The 16487-nt window shown below is 48.5% G+C and overlaps 1 protein-coding gene across 1 annotated transcript; it reads right to left on the reverse strand.

The window, feature by feature from the left end:
- Window positions 1-4044: 4044 nt before the first annotated feature.
- On the reverse strand, window positions 4045-7751 carry LOC149330988 (uncharacterized). Its single transcript, XM_089560039.1, has 3 exons — window positions 6750-7751; window positions 4814-4903; window positions 4045-4128 (listed from the first exon to the last, which is right to left on the reverse strand). The coding sequence occupies exons 1-3, from the start codon at window positions 7749-7751 to the stop codon at window positions 4045-4047; spliced, it is 1176 nt and encodes a 391-aa protein (XP_089416165.1).
- Window positions 7752-16487: the final 8736 nt, after the last annotated feature.

The raw sequence follows: 16487 nt of genomic DNA on the forward strand, positions 1-16487 counted from the left end.
AGGAGGAAGGTAAAGCACTGTTGGTTCTTCAACGGTTTTGTACAGTAATGGTCACGGGCTGGACTACAGCTGCGATTGCGAACAAAACAAGGTCATTGTCACTTTACCGATGGCATAGAAGTGGTCAAGTTTCTATAGCAATGAGATCGAATTTCTATTCGTCTGTGCCTCTGACAGTTTGCCCCTGATCATAACTTTTTGTGTGGCATGTATCCATGGGTCTAATGAATTAACGGCGCCATTTTCAGCATCACCCTAGCCTTGGTGGAAGTGTAATAGATAAAAAAATCAAACAAAAAATGTGTACTGTTAACGCTCAGAGCATAACAGAGAGGATACATACGTAGCAAAGTAGGGAACGGTACCGTAATCATTTTATGGAGCCCCGGAGGCTGCCGCTCACTGCTCAGCACCTATTCAAGAAAGTTGAACGCACTCCTCTGAGGGTCTTCGACTGTTTTATTGAGGGCGCACAATATTTACCACAGACTTCCAGCAATCGACACATCGTGGACCATGTCGAGCACATCATTAGTAAAGACTCGTCTCATCTTCAGCAAGCCGTAAGGTCGCTGTGTACGCCGTCTGCGAACATATCACAAGAGTTTTGGAGGAATCCGTTGGTGCGCATAACTGACCCACTCTGGACATGGTATCCCTCCTTTCTTCTGGTTTACACGCTGTGATAATTCCGTTTTGGTGAATACAGATGTCTACACTCTTGTGTCCATTTTTTAATAGACTTTACTGCCCTGAAAATGCAAGAAGCGTCGCAACGCGAAGACTTGCCAACAACGCGCTGACCACCTACGAACGCTTGTGCACAGTCGAAGACTTCTGGCTTTCACGTGTTTACATGATAGGTGCTTTAGATGCCCGCGCTTGGCGCTTGGCGGCGTTCAGGCGCGGCAAAGAGGTAATTCTTAGCAACCGGAGTTCCATATAGGAACTGCGGTTGCTAAGAGTAACCTCTTTCCTTTCTCTCCCCTCTTCTTTTCCTTAGGAATGGTCCTGAGTTCCTGTATAAAGTACTTCAGTACTTCCAGAGCTTCGGCGCGGCTTAGCTTTACTTTGGCTCCGATTTATGCTTTTCTTTTAAACTAACTGCCCCGTCAGATCATTTCGCCTAACATGTAAAACCAGTTTTATGAAGGATTTGTTCGTCAGTAATAAATTAGGCTCGTGTGCCTACAGCATTATTCAAACCGAAAGAAAAAAGCTTGCAGTGTACTCTGTGCCCTCCATAGAATATTTTGGTTTTATTCCTGACTGATCTTTCTCCCGAGTTGCTGGCTTTCAGAACAAGACCGCGGGATATTAGCAAGGCAGCCTTTTGGCGCGCTCTTCACGTCAAGTTGTTTGTCGCAAGATAGCTGATTGCCCGAGTATAAATGGAATTTTCGGAACAACGGACGCGGGAAAGTTGAAGTTGTACATAGTAATCTGAAATCTGCTTAGCATTACGTAACCTCCCCTCAGTGTAGAGACAGATCTTCGCCCGGATCCCCCAGGTTAGTAGACACCGCTATTAACTTCGACATGGGGATCACAGAGTCTTTTTAATGCGTTAGCATTAGAAGGGTATGAGCAAGCCGAATTGGTTGTCCCCCTCATGCGCGGCGTGTCTCGTATTTGGCAACCTGCTTACCGTGGTAGATGCCAGCCTGCCCACCGGAACAGGAGGAGACTACGCACCGTGGCAGGCGGCAGTTCAGTTAGTGTTCGCAAGTCGTTGCTCGGGAAGAGCAACATGAGTTTCGTAAGACCCACCGTGTTTGGAACAGCCACCTGCACGGGCAGTGGCGCATCGCTTACCGCTACACCAATGCATCATGGGTGCTGTGAGGACTCCTAAAGATCTGTTAATGTAGAGTATAGAAGGATCAATGCCGCACTTATGGGCATCAACCCATCCACGCTGTCGCCTCATAACCTTGAGGCGGGGCTACAACAGGATCACCAGCCACAGAAAATGATAGCGCATTCAAATGATCTACCGATGATCGCCTAAGAGTTCTCCGATATGAAAGTCACTAGTTTCAGTCGAGTGACAAGAGAATTCTAAACGCAATTTTCTGGGATAGAGCTATCTCTTTGTGCCGTGTGAATATCAAGATATACAGAAAGAGCTACAAAATCGAATTTTCCTAAGAAGAATATTTGATGGATTTCTTACACGGATCCCTGTGCAAAGAGGCGCGCTGAGCGAGCTCACCCAAAGGCTTCTTTACGCGAATTATTTGATGTAAGGATTGAGACTGTACTTCTAACTTACCTATAACTGCTCTGTTGAGATGTCTGCGATGCGATTCAGTAATCTGTGCCGTTTTTTTTTTATTTAAACCTTCAATAACTCCTCGTAACTACTGCTCCTAGCCAGTGCCGTACAGTTAAAAATGGTTCACGCACAAAACAACAACAAATATGGCCTGAGATTTTTATCAGCGGTTTGGCTACTTTTACGCCTATAACAGCGTGTTACACACCGGGCGGCGGGCAACACACTTTTTAAGGAGGCAAACATAATCAAACCCCCAGGCCGTGGGTCATCGTTCCCTAACTGATTGGTGCGAGATCATGTAGTTAGGTTATGCAGCTAACTTATGCTTGGAGCTATATGCTTATTATATTCCGCCTTACAGTTCTATTAACTTCCTAACTGCTTACTTTGAGGCGGCCCGCTATCAGAGCACTATACTAGCATCCAAGATTGCAGTTCTTTTGGACGCTGGTACACATAACGTAAGCGAGCAGAAGTGCATGGGAACAAAATAGAACTTAAGAAAAAAGGATACCACCCTGCAGCGGCTGTCTGCAGAAGCGAACTATACCTTCAGCGTCGGGATTCTTCATGAGACTTGATGCTGCAGTGGTCTGTCAAACATTAGGCACTCGTGCGTCCATTTGAGCAGCCAGAAGTTCACCACGTTGAAGACTTTACTGTGAACGTTAGGCATATTAGCTTTCCGAGGTAATCAAGTAGCGCCACTGCTACACTCTCTATGTCCAGCATTCTTGGATAAAATAGCTGATTATTGGAGTATTGCAAGTTACTGCTAAAAAGAAGTATTCAGCGTAATGGTCCATTCCTACGGTGGTCAGCAAGGTCGTTCTTTTAAGATATTTCCATCCATCGCATCCTGCAGTTAAAACTGGCATAGAAAACCAATGAGGAGCGGTTTTGACGATAACAAGAACGTTAGTAGCAAAAATCGCAAGCCTGCCGAGGAGACATCTGCGGATGGACTGATTACAGGGAAATCTTACAATATATGACAGAATTGCTCTCATAAAATCTTTCCCTTTGAAAAATTCGTTTTTTTTTTCAGAATTTTCGGGTATGTGCCAGTATAAAGGCAGTATTGCCATTGCAGGGCTATCAATTCAGACACTTTTCTGATCACAATGTACCATGGGACTAGCTGAATTTTTTTATTGTAGAGCCATCAATATATCATCGGTAGCTTTTAAGATATTGCGGTATTGTTTCTTCATTAAATATGCATGACAGGGAGAAAATTGTAGCTTTCGGTGATCCCGAAAATTTCGAAATGTCGAAGAAAGCTGCTACTTGTGATAGGTAATTAATTTAATTAATTGGCGAATGAGCGTATAATCACACTACCACTTGAGACACATGTAAATAACCATATTTTCACTTCTGACACTTTTGTTCAATATGCGGCTGTTAGGAAGCGCATCATTGCGTGTCTAACTGAAGAAAATCTTGCGCGAAAATTGAGGTATTTACATGTCAACACTTGTTGCAGAAAAAAAACGATATTGCGATCGAAATAAGGAGTAGGCAGAATTTTATTTTGTCGCTTACTGTGTCTTCAACAGTGTTTTCGTCTCGTAACGTAGAAAACATGTCTTCTTTGTCTTGTCATACATGTCTTGTCATAGAAAACGTTTGTTGCTGTCTGGTGTTCAAGCTGTAGAGAGCGTTACAGAAAAGTCTTTATTTTCTCTAAAGCAAACTTTATTGCCATTTCAGCAATACGAGCCCCATCAACGAATCTATCCTTGAGTGCTTGAGGTTCATCATAGATGTCCACAATACGGAGCTTCAGACTTGCGGCCAGTCTGGACGAGAAGAAGTGAGTACGTCATCACGACGCCCACGAACTGCGAAGAACCATAAAAAATGAACATGAGATGGGGCAGTGCTAAAGCCAAATGCGTTGAGTATGCAAACATTCAAATGTTTACAGAGAGCAGGTAAACCCTAGTGACTCTCTTCCTCTCCAGAAACACTTCAACTCAGCCATGCCGTTAAGAAAGGGTGATGGCGGCAGTCATAGGAAACGGATACAAATTGGCGCCAAAGTGTGCAGCTCAGGATTATTTTCGACTACCCGAAGTCATTTAACATGTGCAGGCATGCGACATCACACGGGGCCTTTTTCGTGTTTGTCCTTCAATGAAATGAGTCCGCGGCGGCCAGAAATCCATTCCGGCAACCCTTGATCAAGAAATGAATGTCATGAGCTGTGAGTTGCAACGCTGGATCGCTTTGTGTGAAAGCAAGAAGCATTTCTCCTCGCAGTAAAAGTCATGCTTTCTTCAGCATTATATTAAGATTCCGGTTCATTGAAACTGCAACCGCTGTCAGAGCAGCACAATAATTGCACAGGCTGCTGGACTTGAGACTTATTGACTGCGACTACAACAAAATTGTTGCATGGCCAACAACAGTTAGTTTGAGGTGTAGAAGGCTGCACCGCGGAGCGAATATCTGCAATGTCTTCACCGTGCATGATGGATACTTATGCGGGCGAAAACTGTGAAGTGCTGAGAGCAACCCGCTTACTGAGGTCAGCATTGGTTTGTCGACATTGAAGAACCCCGAGCCCGTGAAGCAGAGTTGATCTTCGTCAATTGTCAAGGCAAAGAGTTCGATCTGGAAGAATCACCCCGGAAATAAGGGTCATGCAGATAGTGCAAGTAGTTACAGAAGAACCTTCGGTCATGCCGAAGGAAAACCTCATGCATAAAATAATGCTTAAAGTTACGCTGCTTACATCTAAGAAGCACAGGTTGTAGACTGCAAAGTACGCTATCTCAGACAAAGCGAAATCGATCTTTCTTTAGCTATCGTGCTTTCATAGCAGTAATTTATGACAAAATTTGTCTAAATTTTTTGTCTCCGCGGTGTTTCTTTGACGGTCAATTGATGGTAGCAGAAATTGAGTTGAAATATTAATGGCTTTTTATTCTTTTTAATGCGGGTTTTTTCACAAACCTCTTTGCTTCATCTTTGCCCTTTTTTGATGTATAGAGAAAGAAGAATGGAAAGGCAGGGAGATTAACTAGGCGACGCCCAGTATGCTACCATACAAAGGAGAAGAAGCTGAAGAAGAGGAGGGTGAAAAAGAAAGGGTAGAGGGCAGTGAGCGATCATTTTTCAAGTGACCGTAGGACGTAACTAATAGCGTATACAGGACACGCACAGAAAGTTCATAACCTTGAACTCATGCGCATACAGTGGCCCTTTATCCGCAACCTTATCCTGATCCTGAAAGGGATCAGGATAAGGATAAAGGGATCAGGATAAAGGTATCAGGAACCTGAACAATAATGTGGTGGAGCACATATGGTAGGTTCTCTCAGATCAATGTCGGTTTACCAATATCGCTCAAGAGAAAACTATACAACAGTATACAACCTTATCGGTACTCACCCATGGGGCAGAAACGTGGAGGCTAACAAAAATAATTCAACTTAAGTTAAGGAAAACGCAGCGAGCTATGCAAAGAAAAATTATAGGTGTAAAGTTAAGAGATCGGAAGTGGGCAGAATGTGCGAAAGAACAAACGCGGGTTAATGGCGTGCTAGTCGAAATCAAGAGGAAGATAGGGGCTTGGGCACGGTATGTAATGCGCAGGCATAATAACCGCTATTCCTTAAGGGTAATGGAATGGATTTCAAGAGAAGGCAAGCGTAGCAGGGAGCGACAGAAAGTTAACTGGGCGGATGGCATTATAAGAAGTTTGCGGGGATACGGTGGCCCCAGCTGGGAAAGGACAGTGTTAATTGGAGAGGCATGGGAGAGGCCTTTGCACTGCACTGGGCGCAATCAGGTTGATGATGATTGTGATGCGTCCATTGGGAACCTGCTCAATTCCAAAGTTGCTCTCGAAAATTTTCGCGTGCTGAGACTTTGCTGAATCGAACTGAAGCTTCTGCCTATGCATCACATCATTCACGTCCACTCAGCTTTTAAACATGATTTGCACTGAAAATGGATGTTACTAACGGGAAAAAAAGAGCCTCGGAATATATTTAGTGTCAACCTATAAAAGGCGTCAAGCCTTGGCTCACTTTCATGGCAAGCAAGGAATAAATAGTGTTAATTGCGTGTGGATCAGACAAACGAAATTTAAAAAGCACGCCAGAATTCGTGCATGATTAATCAGTAATGCATGGCGGATGTTACAGCGCTATTAAATGCGCACTAGGTAGGATGAATGCGCTCTGGAACTCGAAGAGTGGTCGTCGTTCTTTACCTGAGTGTCACATAGCTAAGCCCCACCGTGTTGCGCTGTTTGTAGAGAAGGCGCAGATAAGCACCTGACGGCACGGCTGCATACGACTGACCATAAACTCGCTTTCCGACACAAAAATTTCGGCACACCGTGTGCATCTACGATGAATGGCACCAAAGGGAGACCTGCATACGGCCGGCGCATTTTCTGCTTTGATACGACTTGTCCAAGCTGGCGGCAGATTTAGTGAAGCTTCCTTACCTGTAGGCACACCCTCTTAGGAAGAGCAAGCGGGGATGCAGATTTCAGGACTGCTTTCAAGTTGACGGCTTCCGCTCGAATGTCTCCTGCTGAAAGCGATACGTCCACGACCGGCATGGCGGTGAAGACCGCGTACAGCACGGTGAAGGAAAGCTTGTCCCAGGATGTTTCAGCAGCAAATAGAGCGTACACGACAACGCAGACTGCGATCGCCGAAAATAGGAAGTTTACGACCACAGCGAAACGGAGGCACTTATCAACCTTCCGCACTATGTCCGTGACGATCGCGAAACCTGAGCGAAGCTTTTCGATCGCCCGCGTCATGTCTTTTGCTCTCGCCGGCGGGTGAGTACTGCAGAGTACGTGCCTGATACTCTCGGTTTGGAACTTAGTGAAGCGGGAAAGCACAACGCAGAAATACTTCTCGATGAGCAGAACCAGACTGCCTATGACTCCGTAGTACGCAGTGAAGACTACGGCTAGTACATTAAGGCAGAAGGCCACTGCGCCCGGCAAGTTTCTGGTCACCTCCGCGATTGCAAAGCCACGGCACAGTGATACAGCTAGCACGGTAACTGTGTAGAAGGCGATTCTGAAATTCCTCTTGATCCAGAAGTATTCGTCATCCTGGACGCAGAAGTTGATTGCAAGTTCCAACCGTTTGACCGCCCTGAGAGCTTCGACAATTCTGGTAGTGTTGAAGTTGAGCACAAGGAAGTTCACCAGCACTTTGGTCGCTACGATGAGGTGGAGAAGATTGTACAGGCTCTCGAAGAAGCTCGGAGCACTGTTCATCAATTGCAGGATGCGCTGAATGAACATGAAGGATTCGTACGTGAAAATAGCTACCGTCATGCCAACAACGTAGGAAGCGTACGAGGTGCTGAAGTCCGCCTCGTAGCTTTCGAAAGCGCCGTCCCAGGCGCGGGAGACGAAGAAACAACAGAAAACTCGCGCAACGCGTGCATGAAGGCGGAATCTCTCTTCGGCAAAGGAACCCATCTATATGAAGCACCGGGCGATGCCAAAGGAGCGTGAAATGTTTAAAGAGGCCTTTTGCTCAGCTTTGATAGTCCACGCAGTGCATATAGCTGTTGCGTATTCTGGGCCACCCACAAAACAGCTGGTTGTCTCTACTCAATAAAATATTATCTCGTTCAGTTGCAAGACGCACAGCTGTTATAGCTTGATGACCAGGAGCCCCTACGGTGTCGTTGTGTCGCGATAAACATCCCACGTCGACGATTATTCCTTGGCGCGAAAGTCTGAAGGAGGTTTGAGTATAGGGTTGAAATTTTGCTGCTAACTGTGCACTGCTAGTAGCTGAGTCCGATATTTTTCTCCGGCGCGGTTGTAGATCGGGCGCATTTCCATGTGGATCGATACGAATGACGGAGCAGCGGCTATAAATCAGGAAGATGTAGTTACCATGTCCCAGCAATCCATTTTTAGGTGATTCGCGAGAAAGTTGTCAGCCGAGACAGTTGATAGATCGAGATAGAAGAAAAGTCAATCCATTTTCATGAGCAGGATGTCACAGAAACCATCGCAATTCTGCATTATACCATGCAGCACTGACTAGGCTATGAAAACGACGAATGTTTTTATATAACCCCGTGCTAACTAAACTGCCAAGAATTCGATTACTCCTTGCTCAAAGTATCCTAGTAGAACTAAGCTTGGCAAAAAGCGGCGGCGCCAAGCCTTGAGATTTGAATCGAGTAATGACAACCCCAAACCGGCGAACTCGTAATCTAGAAAAGTTTCTTTAGAAGAGAAGTTATATTTTAGAGCGTAGCAATTTTCCTCAAGAGTGCCACTCTCAAAGCCTGAATTGCACATAAGAATGCAGGTAACAAATTCCAGTATATTATTTCTTGTTCTTGCTGAGGGTCACAATTTTAAGGCAGTTACGTGCTGCAATTGCGCTAAACTAATTGTTACTGAGTTTTTTGTTTCACCAATAAATCCCACCATGATGTTCTTTACATATTTGTGTGCCTGATTATTACGCGTGTCAACGAATTAACGAAACCGCCTTCAAAGTAATGTTCCGAAGCGACGCTCACTGAACAGTTTCACACTTTGCCCTGTCCCGCACTGGCAAGCTGTCTCTTCAGTTTTCGCAACAGTGCACGAAATTGGGGCTCTCAAGTGCAACCAACGCGAACACGTTCCTGACACGAATGGCATTGAGACGGCGACGGAACTACGCGACTTCATTCTGGGTGACGTGATCAGTGGCACGCCACGGCACTCACTGGCCGCATTTGTTTTTCAGTCCCGGACTGTCCGGGACTACTTGCGGACTTGAATCCGGTATTTGTTTTTCTCGGGCAGCCCGAAAGCTCCGCCCACCCGCCTGCGCCGCCATGGCAACGCATTCGTTTTTCGCCTATGGCAGTTCGCGGGCTACTTGGGGCTGCTGGGAGGCAGCAGACGACAGCTGCACGCCGCGCTGCCAGCCATATTGAGTTAGACTGTGTGCATTTTGTGCACTTTTCGTGTTCCCAGAGGACGATATTGTGCGTTAAACCTTCACATGAGGTACTCAGCTGCTCTCTGAGCCATCGTACGACTTTGTTCTTGCATCTTCGTTCTATTTTCTTCAAATCCACCGCACACGGACGCGCATTCGGAGCTGCGAGCGCGTATTGTTTGCTCGTGTCGTCAAGAGGTTCTTGTTCGCTTGTTTTGCGACATGCTGTCTGCGCGCTGACCTGAAAGCATCGCAAGTGAAGAACTCGTATACTGGAGCAGCTATAGCGCTTGTTGTCAACATTTCTTCGAAGGCTTTCGTCTATCTGCCTATCCACAACGAGCTGGGCTACTTTGTGCAAACTTCGCCGCAAGCAGTAGCGGCGAACATGCCTCCGAAGCTGAGTTCTGTAATGTACGTACAGTCTTTGTCAAAAGTTTAGTGCCCAGGGGGTTTGCTCCTAAGCCTCGCAGTGGGACTCCTGTAACATTCGTGGTAGTCCTACCCATTGGAGGAGGCAGGACCAGAAATATGCTCACCTTCAGCGAATTTGGAGCGCTGGATATGCATCACGAACCAGACAGTGTGCTTCAGAAGCAAATCGCCTGGGCTCCAAACTTTTGACAAAGCCTGTACCTACGCTAAGCTGACAGTACGGCCTTCAAATTGGGCGCATTTGTTTTTCAGTCCCGGACTGTCCGGGACTACTTGCGGACTCGAGTCCGGTATTTGTTTTTCTCGGGCAGCCCGAAAGCTCCGCCCACCTGCTTGCATCGCCATAGCAACGCGTTCGTTTTTAGCCTATGGCAGTCCGCGGGCTGCTTGGGGCTGCTGAGAGGGCAGCAGACGATAGCTGCGCGCCGCGCTGGCAGCCATATTAAGTTAGACTCCGAGTGCATTTTGAGTGCTTTTCGTGTTCCTGGAAGCCGATATCATGCGTTAAACCTTCACATGAGCTCCGTAGCTCCTCTCTGAGCCATCGCAAGACTTTTTGTTCTTGCATCTTCGTTTATTTTCTTGAAATCCACCGCACACGGAAGCGCGTTCGGAGCTGCGAGCGTGTATTGTTTGCTCGTGTCGTCAAGAGGTTCTTGTTCGCTTGTTTTGCCACATGCTGTCTGTACGCTTACCTGAAAGCATCGCAGGTGAACCACTCGTATACTGGAGCAGCTATAGAGCTTGTTGTCAACATTTTTGCGGAGGCTTTCGTCTATCCGCCTTTCCGCAACGAGTTGGGCTACTTTGTGCGAACTTCGCCGCAAGCAGTAGCGGCGAGCATACCTCCGAAGCGGCTTGCCCATGCTTTCGTAACGAGTAGAATCCTCTACTCAACCCCCTACTTGCACCTGCGCAAACATGATGATGACCAACTGGAGGTCATCCACCGGAAAGTCATCAAGCGGGCTCTCGACCTCCCGGTCACCATGTCCAACCAGCGACTTCTGGCCTTGGGCGTGGTGAACACATTTCGGGAGCTTCGAGAGGCCCACTTAGTCAACCAATACACGCGTCTTGCACAGACCACGTCCGGTCGCCGCCTCTTGGACCGGCTACACATCAAACATGACTACCATATTGAGGAAAGGGAGAGAGTGCCAGAACCCTGGAGACGCGCCCTCCGGGTCCGACCCCTTCCCCGTAACATGTCCAGAGAAGACCATAGCGGTCGTCGCCAGGCGCGCGCGGAAGCGTTGGCGCGATACTATGGTAACCAAGAACATGTGTATTACGTAGACGTTGCCGGCCCACACCACGGGGTGTGGTACACGGCCGCAGTCGTACACAACACAAACACAGTCAACGGGCTCACTTTCAAAGCCTACAGCGCAACACACGCGGAGGAGATTGCCATTGCTCTTGCTCTCACTACTCCCAAGTCGAAACACATCATCACCGACTCGCGAGGGGCCTGTCGGAACTACGAGTTGGGCTGGGCTCCCCCGCTTGCCTGGCGCATACTGGAATATAGCTGTCGATCTGAAGATCCAACTCCACGCAACCTGATTTGGGCCCCCGGTCACCAGGGACTCCAGGGAAACGAACAGGCCGATCAGGCCGCCCGCGCACTCTCTCCCCGGGCTATCTCCCTGTCCTTGGAAGGGTACTCCCAATCAGACAATCTGGCCATTACATTCAAACAAATCACCGATTACTACAAGGAGGAGCACCGGCGCTACCCGGCCCCTTGTAAGGGTCTGGATCGCGCTGACGAGCGCCTCCTCATCAAAATTCTTACTAACACTGTACTGTGCCCGGCGGTGCTTAAACATTTCAATACATCATTTGATGGCGCGTGCCAGTTCTGTGGGGAGGTGGCTGACACCTTCCACATGGTTTGGGCGTGTCAGTCAAACCCATCTATCCCCCCCAACCCCAACCCCACCAGAGAGGACTGGGAGGCGGCCCTGCTCGGCTGTCAGTACCTAAAGACTCAAAAGGCCTTGGTTCACCGGACGCGGGCGGCGTTGCTTGCCAATGGGGCCCCGGAATAGGGGCTCCACCTAGTATTGTTAGGGGAAAGGGCCAATAGGGCCTACCCCAATCACATCTCTGTAAATATTTATTGTATTATAAATGTTTTTCACCACCACCACCGAAGCTGAGTTCTGTAATGCACCTGCGCTAAGCTGACAGTACAGTCTTTAAATCGACTCAGTATCATGATCGAGCGCACGGCGTTGCTTCGGCGTTGCTTCGGCGTCGTGGTGGCCGTGGCTTGCATAGTCTGCTAGCAGATGACAGCGTCCTTGTACGGTAACCTAGGGGGAGCCCGGCTCTGGCGCCGTGTTCGAAAGCAGCCTATGGCAAGTAGGTCATGTGACCATGACGCTTTTCAAGTCCGAGCGGAAGCCGAGACCTGCCAGCAAGTAGTCCGGGACTGGAAAAACAAATGCCGCCATTGACTCAGCATCATGATCGAGCGCACGGCGTTGCTTCGGCGTCGCGGTGGCCGTGGCTTGCGTCGTCTGCTAGCAGATGACAGCTTCCTGGAACGGTAACCGAGGGGGAGTGGCTTGCGTCGTCTGCTAGCAGATGACAGCTTCCTGGAACGGAGGGGGAGTCCGGCTCTGGCGGAGACTTCGCAAGCAGCCTATGGTAAGTAGGTCATGTGACCATGACGCTGATTCCTGTCAGAGCGGAAGCCGAGACCTGTCAGCAAGTAGTCCGGGACTGGAAAAACAAATGCGGCCACTGTCCCTGGGGGAGCGTTTTCTCGCATTCACGCAAAATGACAAAGCACTGGGTGCGAAATGGCCTGATCACTCGTCGTAAATTCTGCTTCGCTGCCATAAATTCATGCGGCAGATTTATTTACTATCACACTTTACCAGGTACACTAACTCTTGTTAACCCTGCTTTTTACTTTTTTTGTTTGCCCTAAGCGCAGTACACTGCTCATAATGTTTATTTTCTTACACCGGTAGCCTCGGGACGAAGCTGGAAAGGCGCGCGAGCTGTGCCAACTTCGTGCTCAATGTCTGGTTCCCGCGATAAGAAAACTGCAATGCGTTGCACGAGCGTGCGAGGCTGCAACCACCAGCGAAAGGCGGAAAAGCGCCCCTTTCACGAACGCGCTGGCTACGCGACGGTCGGACACATTCGAAAAAGCAGTAAAATAGAACTGCGCGCCAGCCATCGTCACCCGCCATAAACATACTGAGATCATGCGCAACTGGAGGTTAACGCTTCTTGGGGCGAGCGTTAGTCTAATGCGGGCGGCTGTACATAAGAAGTCAACGCCAGGACGATGCTGAACACAAGTGATTTAATCGTTTCGAGGAACTCCGAAGCAGCAGGATAACCGAGCGCACGACGGGATCACACTAGCTTCGTGTTCCAGCGTCGTATTCTGTTCTCTGTTTGGGTACGCGGTTTTTTTTTTCGTTTGTTCTCTTTTTTGTCTCTTGAGAATATGCACAAACTGGCCGAAAAACCCACACTACTGCAACTGTATCCTTTTCTATTAGCCGCCGCGGTGGCTCAGTGGTTATGGTGCTCGGCTGCTGACCCGAAGGACGCGGGTTCGATCCCGGCCGCGGTGGTTGAATTTCTTTGGAGGAGAAATTCTAGAGGCCCGTGTACTGTGCGATGTGGACGAAATTTCCGGAGCCCTCCACTACGGCGTCTCTCATAGCCTTAGTCTCTTTGGAACGTTAAACCCCATAAACCAAACCAAACCTTTTTGATTAGAAAGCAGATACATGACATCATTCTTATGCTAACTGGACGCGACAAGGCTGGTTTCGAACATTCGTGATCTTCCACGACAGCTTCTCCAGCGTTCATCCCCGGTCCCGCGTAGTAGGCACGCTATCTGGAAACTCACCCAGCATTTTATACAGAGTGCAGCCGATAGCTAGTCTGTAAATGACGATTGCCGAATGCGCTTGTGCCTACTGCTGCTCCCGAATTATTTCTTGGGGGGACACAAGTTTGCCCAAAAAGCGCTTCTTTTCAGCCATACGTAATCCCGCCGACAGGAGCCTATGCCTGTATCGTTGCCTGTCGTCGCCATCACGTAGCAGTGCAAACGGCAGTGACATAGCGGTGTGGCCTGACGATGAGGCAGGCAATGACGAGGCAACTTCCCTTGCGGTGCGTAATTTAACAATAAACGACGCCATACACCCCATGCAGAGTAACGGATAGAAGCGCGTAGTGACAGTTTGAACGCCATAGCAAGTTTATTGAACAATTTTTAATAAAGTCATCATTATCAGCCTGACTACACCCACTGCAGGGCAAAGGCCTCTCCCATGTCTCTCCAATTAACCCTGTCCTTTGCCAGTTGCGGGCAATGTATCCCCGCAAACTTCTTTATCTCAGCCGCCCACCTAACTTTCTGCCGTGCCCTTCTACGTTTGTTAATAAAGTAACAAGGGCTAGATCGGCATACGTAAGCAGTAATATAGTTTGGTTTGTGGAGGTTTAACGTCCCAAAGCGACGTCCCTATGAAGGACACCGTAGTGAAGGGCTCCGGAAATTTCGACCACCTATGGTGAACTGACATCGCACAGTAAGTACGTGGGCCTCTACAATTTAAATTGAAAAAGAACAGTCGCAAAAGACAAGGGACAAGAGAAGGAATGTTCACGCCCCAACGACGGGACTATCAACTGAAATTTATTAGAAAATGCATAGTCCCAGCAAGGCCAGCAGAGCATGCGCAACAGCAGCATCACAAATCACAGTTCAAAAAAGACACAAGATATCAGCTCTACCGTGACCGAACTAAAAAAGCGAATTCTTGCTCGAAAGCAAGAGCGAGAAATCTTGGAAGCGTACCATATCAGCATTTATTTTCTAATAAATTTCAATTGATTGTTGTGGCGTGAACACTCCTTCTCTTGTCCCTTCTCTTTTTTGACTGTTTTTTTTTTTCAATTTACAATGTACCCACTTGCCCGCATTTCTACCCTTCTGCTCTACAATTTCGCCTCCATCGAATTTCTTCCACCGCGGCCGGGACCAGCAGCTGAGCGCCATAACCACTGAGCTACCATGGCGGCGTAAGCAGTAATATCAAATTTTTTCATCCAAAACGCTCCTAAATACAACCACTATAGTGAACATCTGTTGCCGTCGCTCATGTATGGAGAATTCTTTGTTCGCTTGTCTTTATAGGCTCAGCGCTCATGTATTCGCTAGTTTAAGCTTCTCCTATTTCGTCCCAGCACTGCCAAGTTCAGGAGCAACCACGCCGTCATGTCCGTGCATTGTATCTCTTTGTGGAGTGGAGAGTTGTGTTTGTTGGTGAAAGATCATACTAGGGAAGAGCGCTAACACAGGACGGAGCGAGACACACCGCCTGTGTTCTGTTCTCGTTCCGTCCAGTGTTAGCGCTGTTCCCAATATGATAGCTGTTTGTGTTTGTCACAGTTTTAAGGAGTGAAACCTTTATAAGGATGCGGTGTGGAGGATTATGGCGTAGGAGTTGCTCGTTGCTGTAGACGTTTTGCCCATTGCACTAGCTAGTTTTGAGCTCCGCACTTGAGCTCCGCTTTAGCAGTATGACACGGTAGCTTTAATAGATTAACGCCCAGTTGTGCGGATTGGTCATCCTCGACTTTGCATTCAGAGGTCCCTGGGAGTCCTCATAACACTCCAGGCGCATTGGTGCAGAGGTCGCCATCGGTGGGTCTTGTGCGGCCAGGGTTGCTGTCTCCGCGCAACCTCTCGCGACCAGTCATCAGTTTCAGTGCCACCTGCCAGGGTGGTCAGTTTGCTCACAATCCGATGGGCAGGTTGTGATGACGCAGCAAGGTCATGTGACCTAGGTTGGCAATCTGGGGATTCATCGCTCACAACGCCGACACGGACGATGACGCCGGATTTTCTACACAGCGGAAGCCTTAAGGCTAATCGCGTTAATATATGCAGATATATGCAGTTCAGTAGCTTTGTGTCGTGTTATGGTCGTTCGTCGCCCCCGTCAAAGAAGGTCACGGGGATCATTCAGGAGACGAATGCACGAGAAAGGCGAGATTCCAAGGCCCGCACGCATGCGGTACAGTGGCGACGCGAGGCACGGCGGCGTCCAGCGCGACTCGACAGTACAGCTTCCTAAAAGTTGATAACGAGGATGCAGTTGTCTGGCGCATATCGTGGTGATTCTGCCGCTGGTCCGAAGAACAGATCGGTGTCCCCACACTCGGAGCCTCCGAGACGGCGGCCGACCGCAGACGTCGACCAGCAAGGTGGTGATCTGAAGCCGTAACTTCACTGCAGCCCGACACAGTACCCCTCGGTTCCTGCGAAGCAGCCTCAGCGGCACCCTCAACTCTCCATCACAAGCACGCACCGCGTAGTCTTCGTGTTCCCACGCCGAGCCGCTCCAGTTGCGCCACCACAACGCCTGTCTAAGTTTATGGTTTACTGGGGTTTAACGTCCCAAAGCGACTGAGGCTATGAGGGACGCCGTAGTGGCGGGCTCCGGAAATTTCGACCGCCTGGGGTTCTTTAACGTGCTCTGACGTCGCACAGTACACGGGCCGCTAGAACTTCGCCTCCATCCAAATTCCACCGCCGCTGCCGGGATCCAACCCGCGTCTTTCGGGTCAGGAGCCGAGCACCATGCCTAAGTCTGTTTATTCGCTAGCAGTCATGAATTATGGAATCTAGCACTTATTAGCCCAAGTAAACGTTTAAAGACCTCTAGGCATTCATAAACGTAAAGGTTTTCTTAAAGGTTTTAACCATTTTTTTAATCAAAATCCGCTACCATTTATGTCAGTTGAACAGCGTGCGAAAAGGCAAA

This window comes from Amblyomma mixtum, chromosome 9 (assembly GCF_055824585.1).
Source record: "Amblyomma mixtum isolate Tamu chromosome 9, ASM5582458v1, whole genome shotgun sequence".
In the NCBI taxonomy this organism is placed as follows: Eukaryota; Metazoa; Arthropoda; class Arachnida; order Ixodida; family Ixodidae; genus Amblyomma; species Amblyomma mixtum.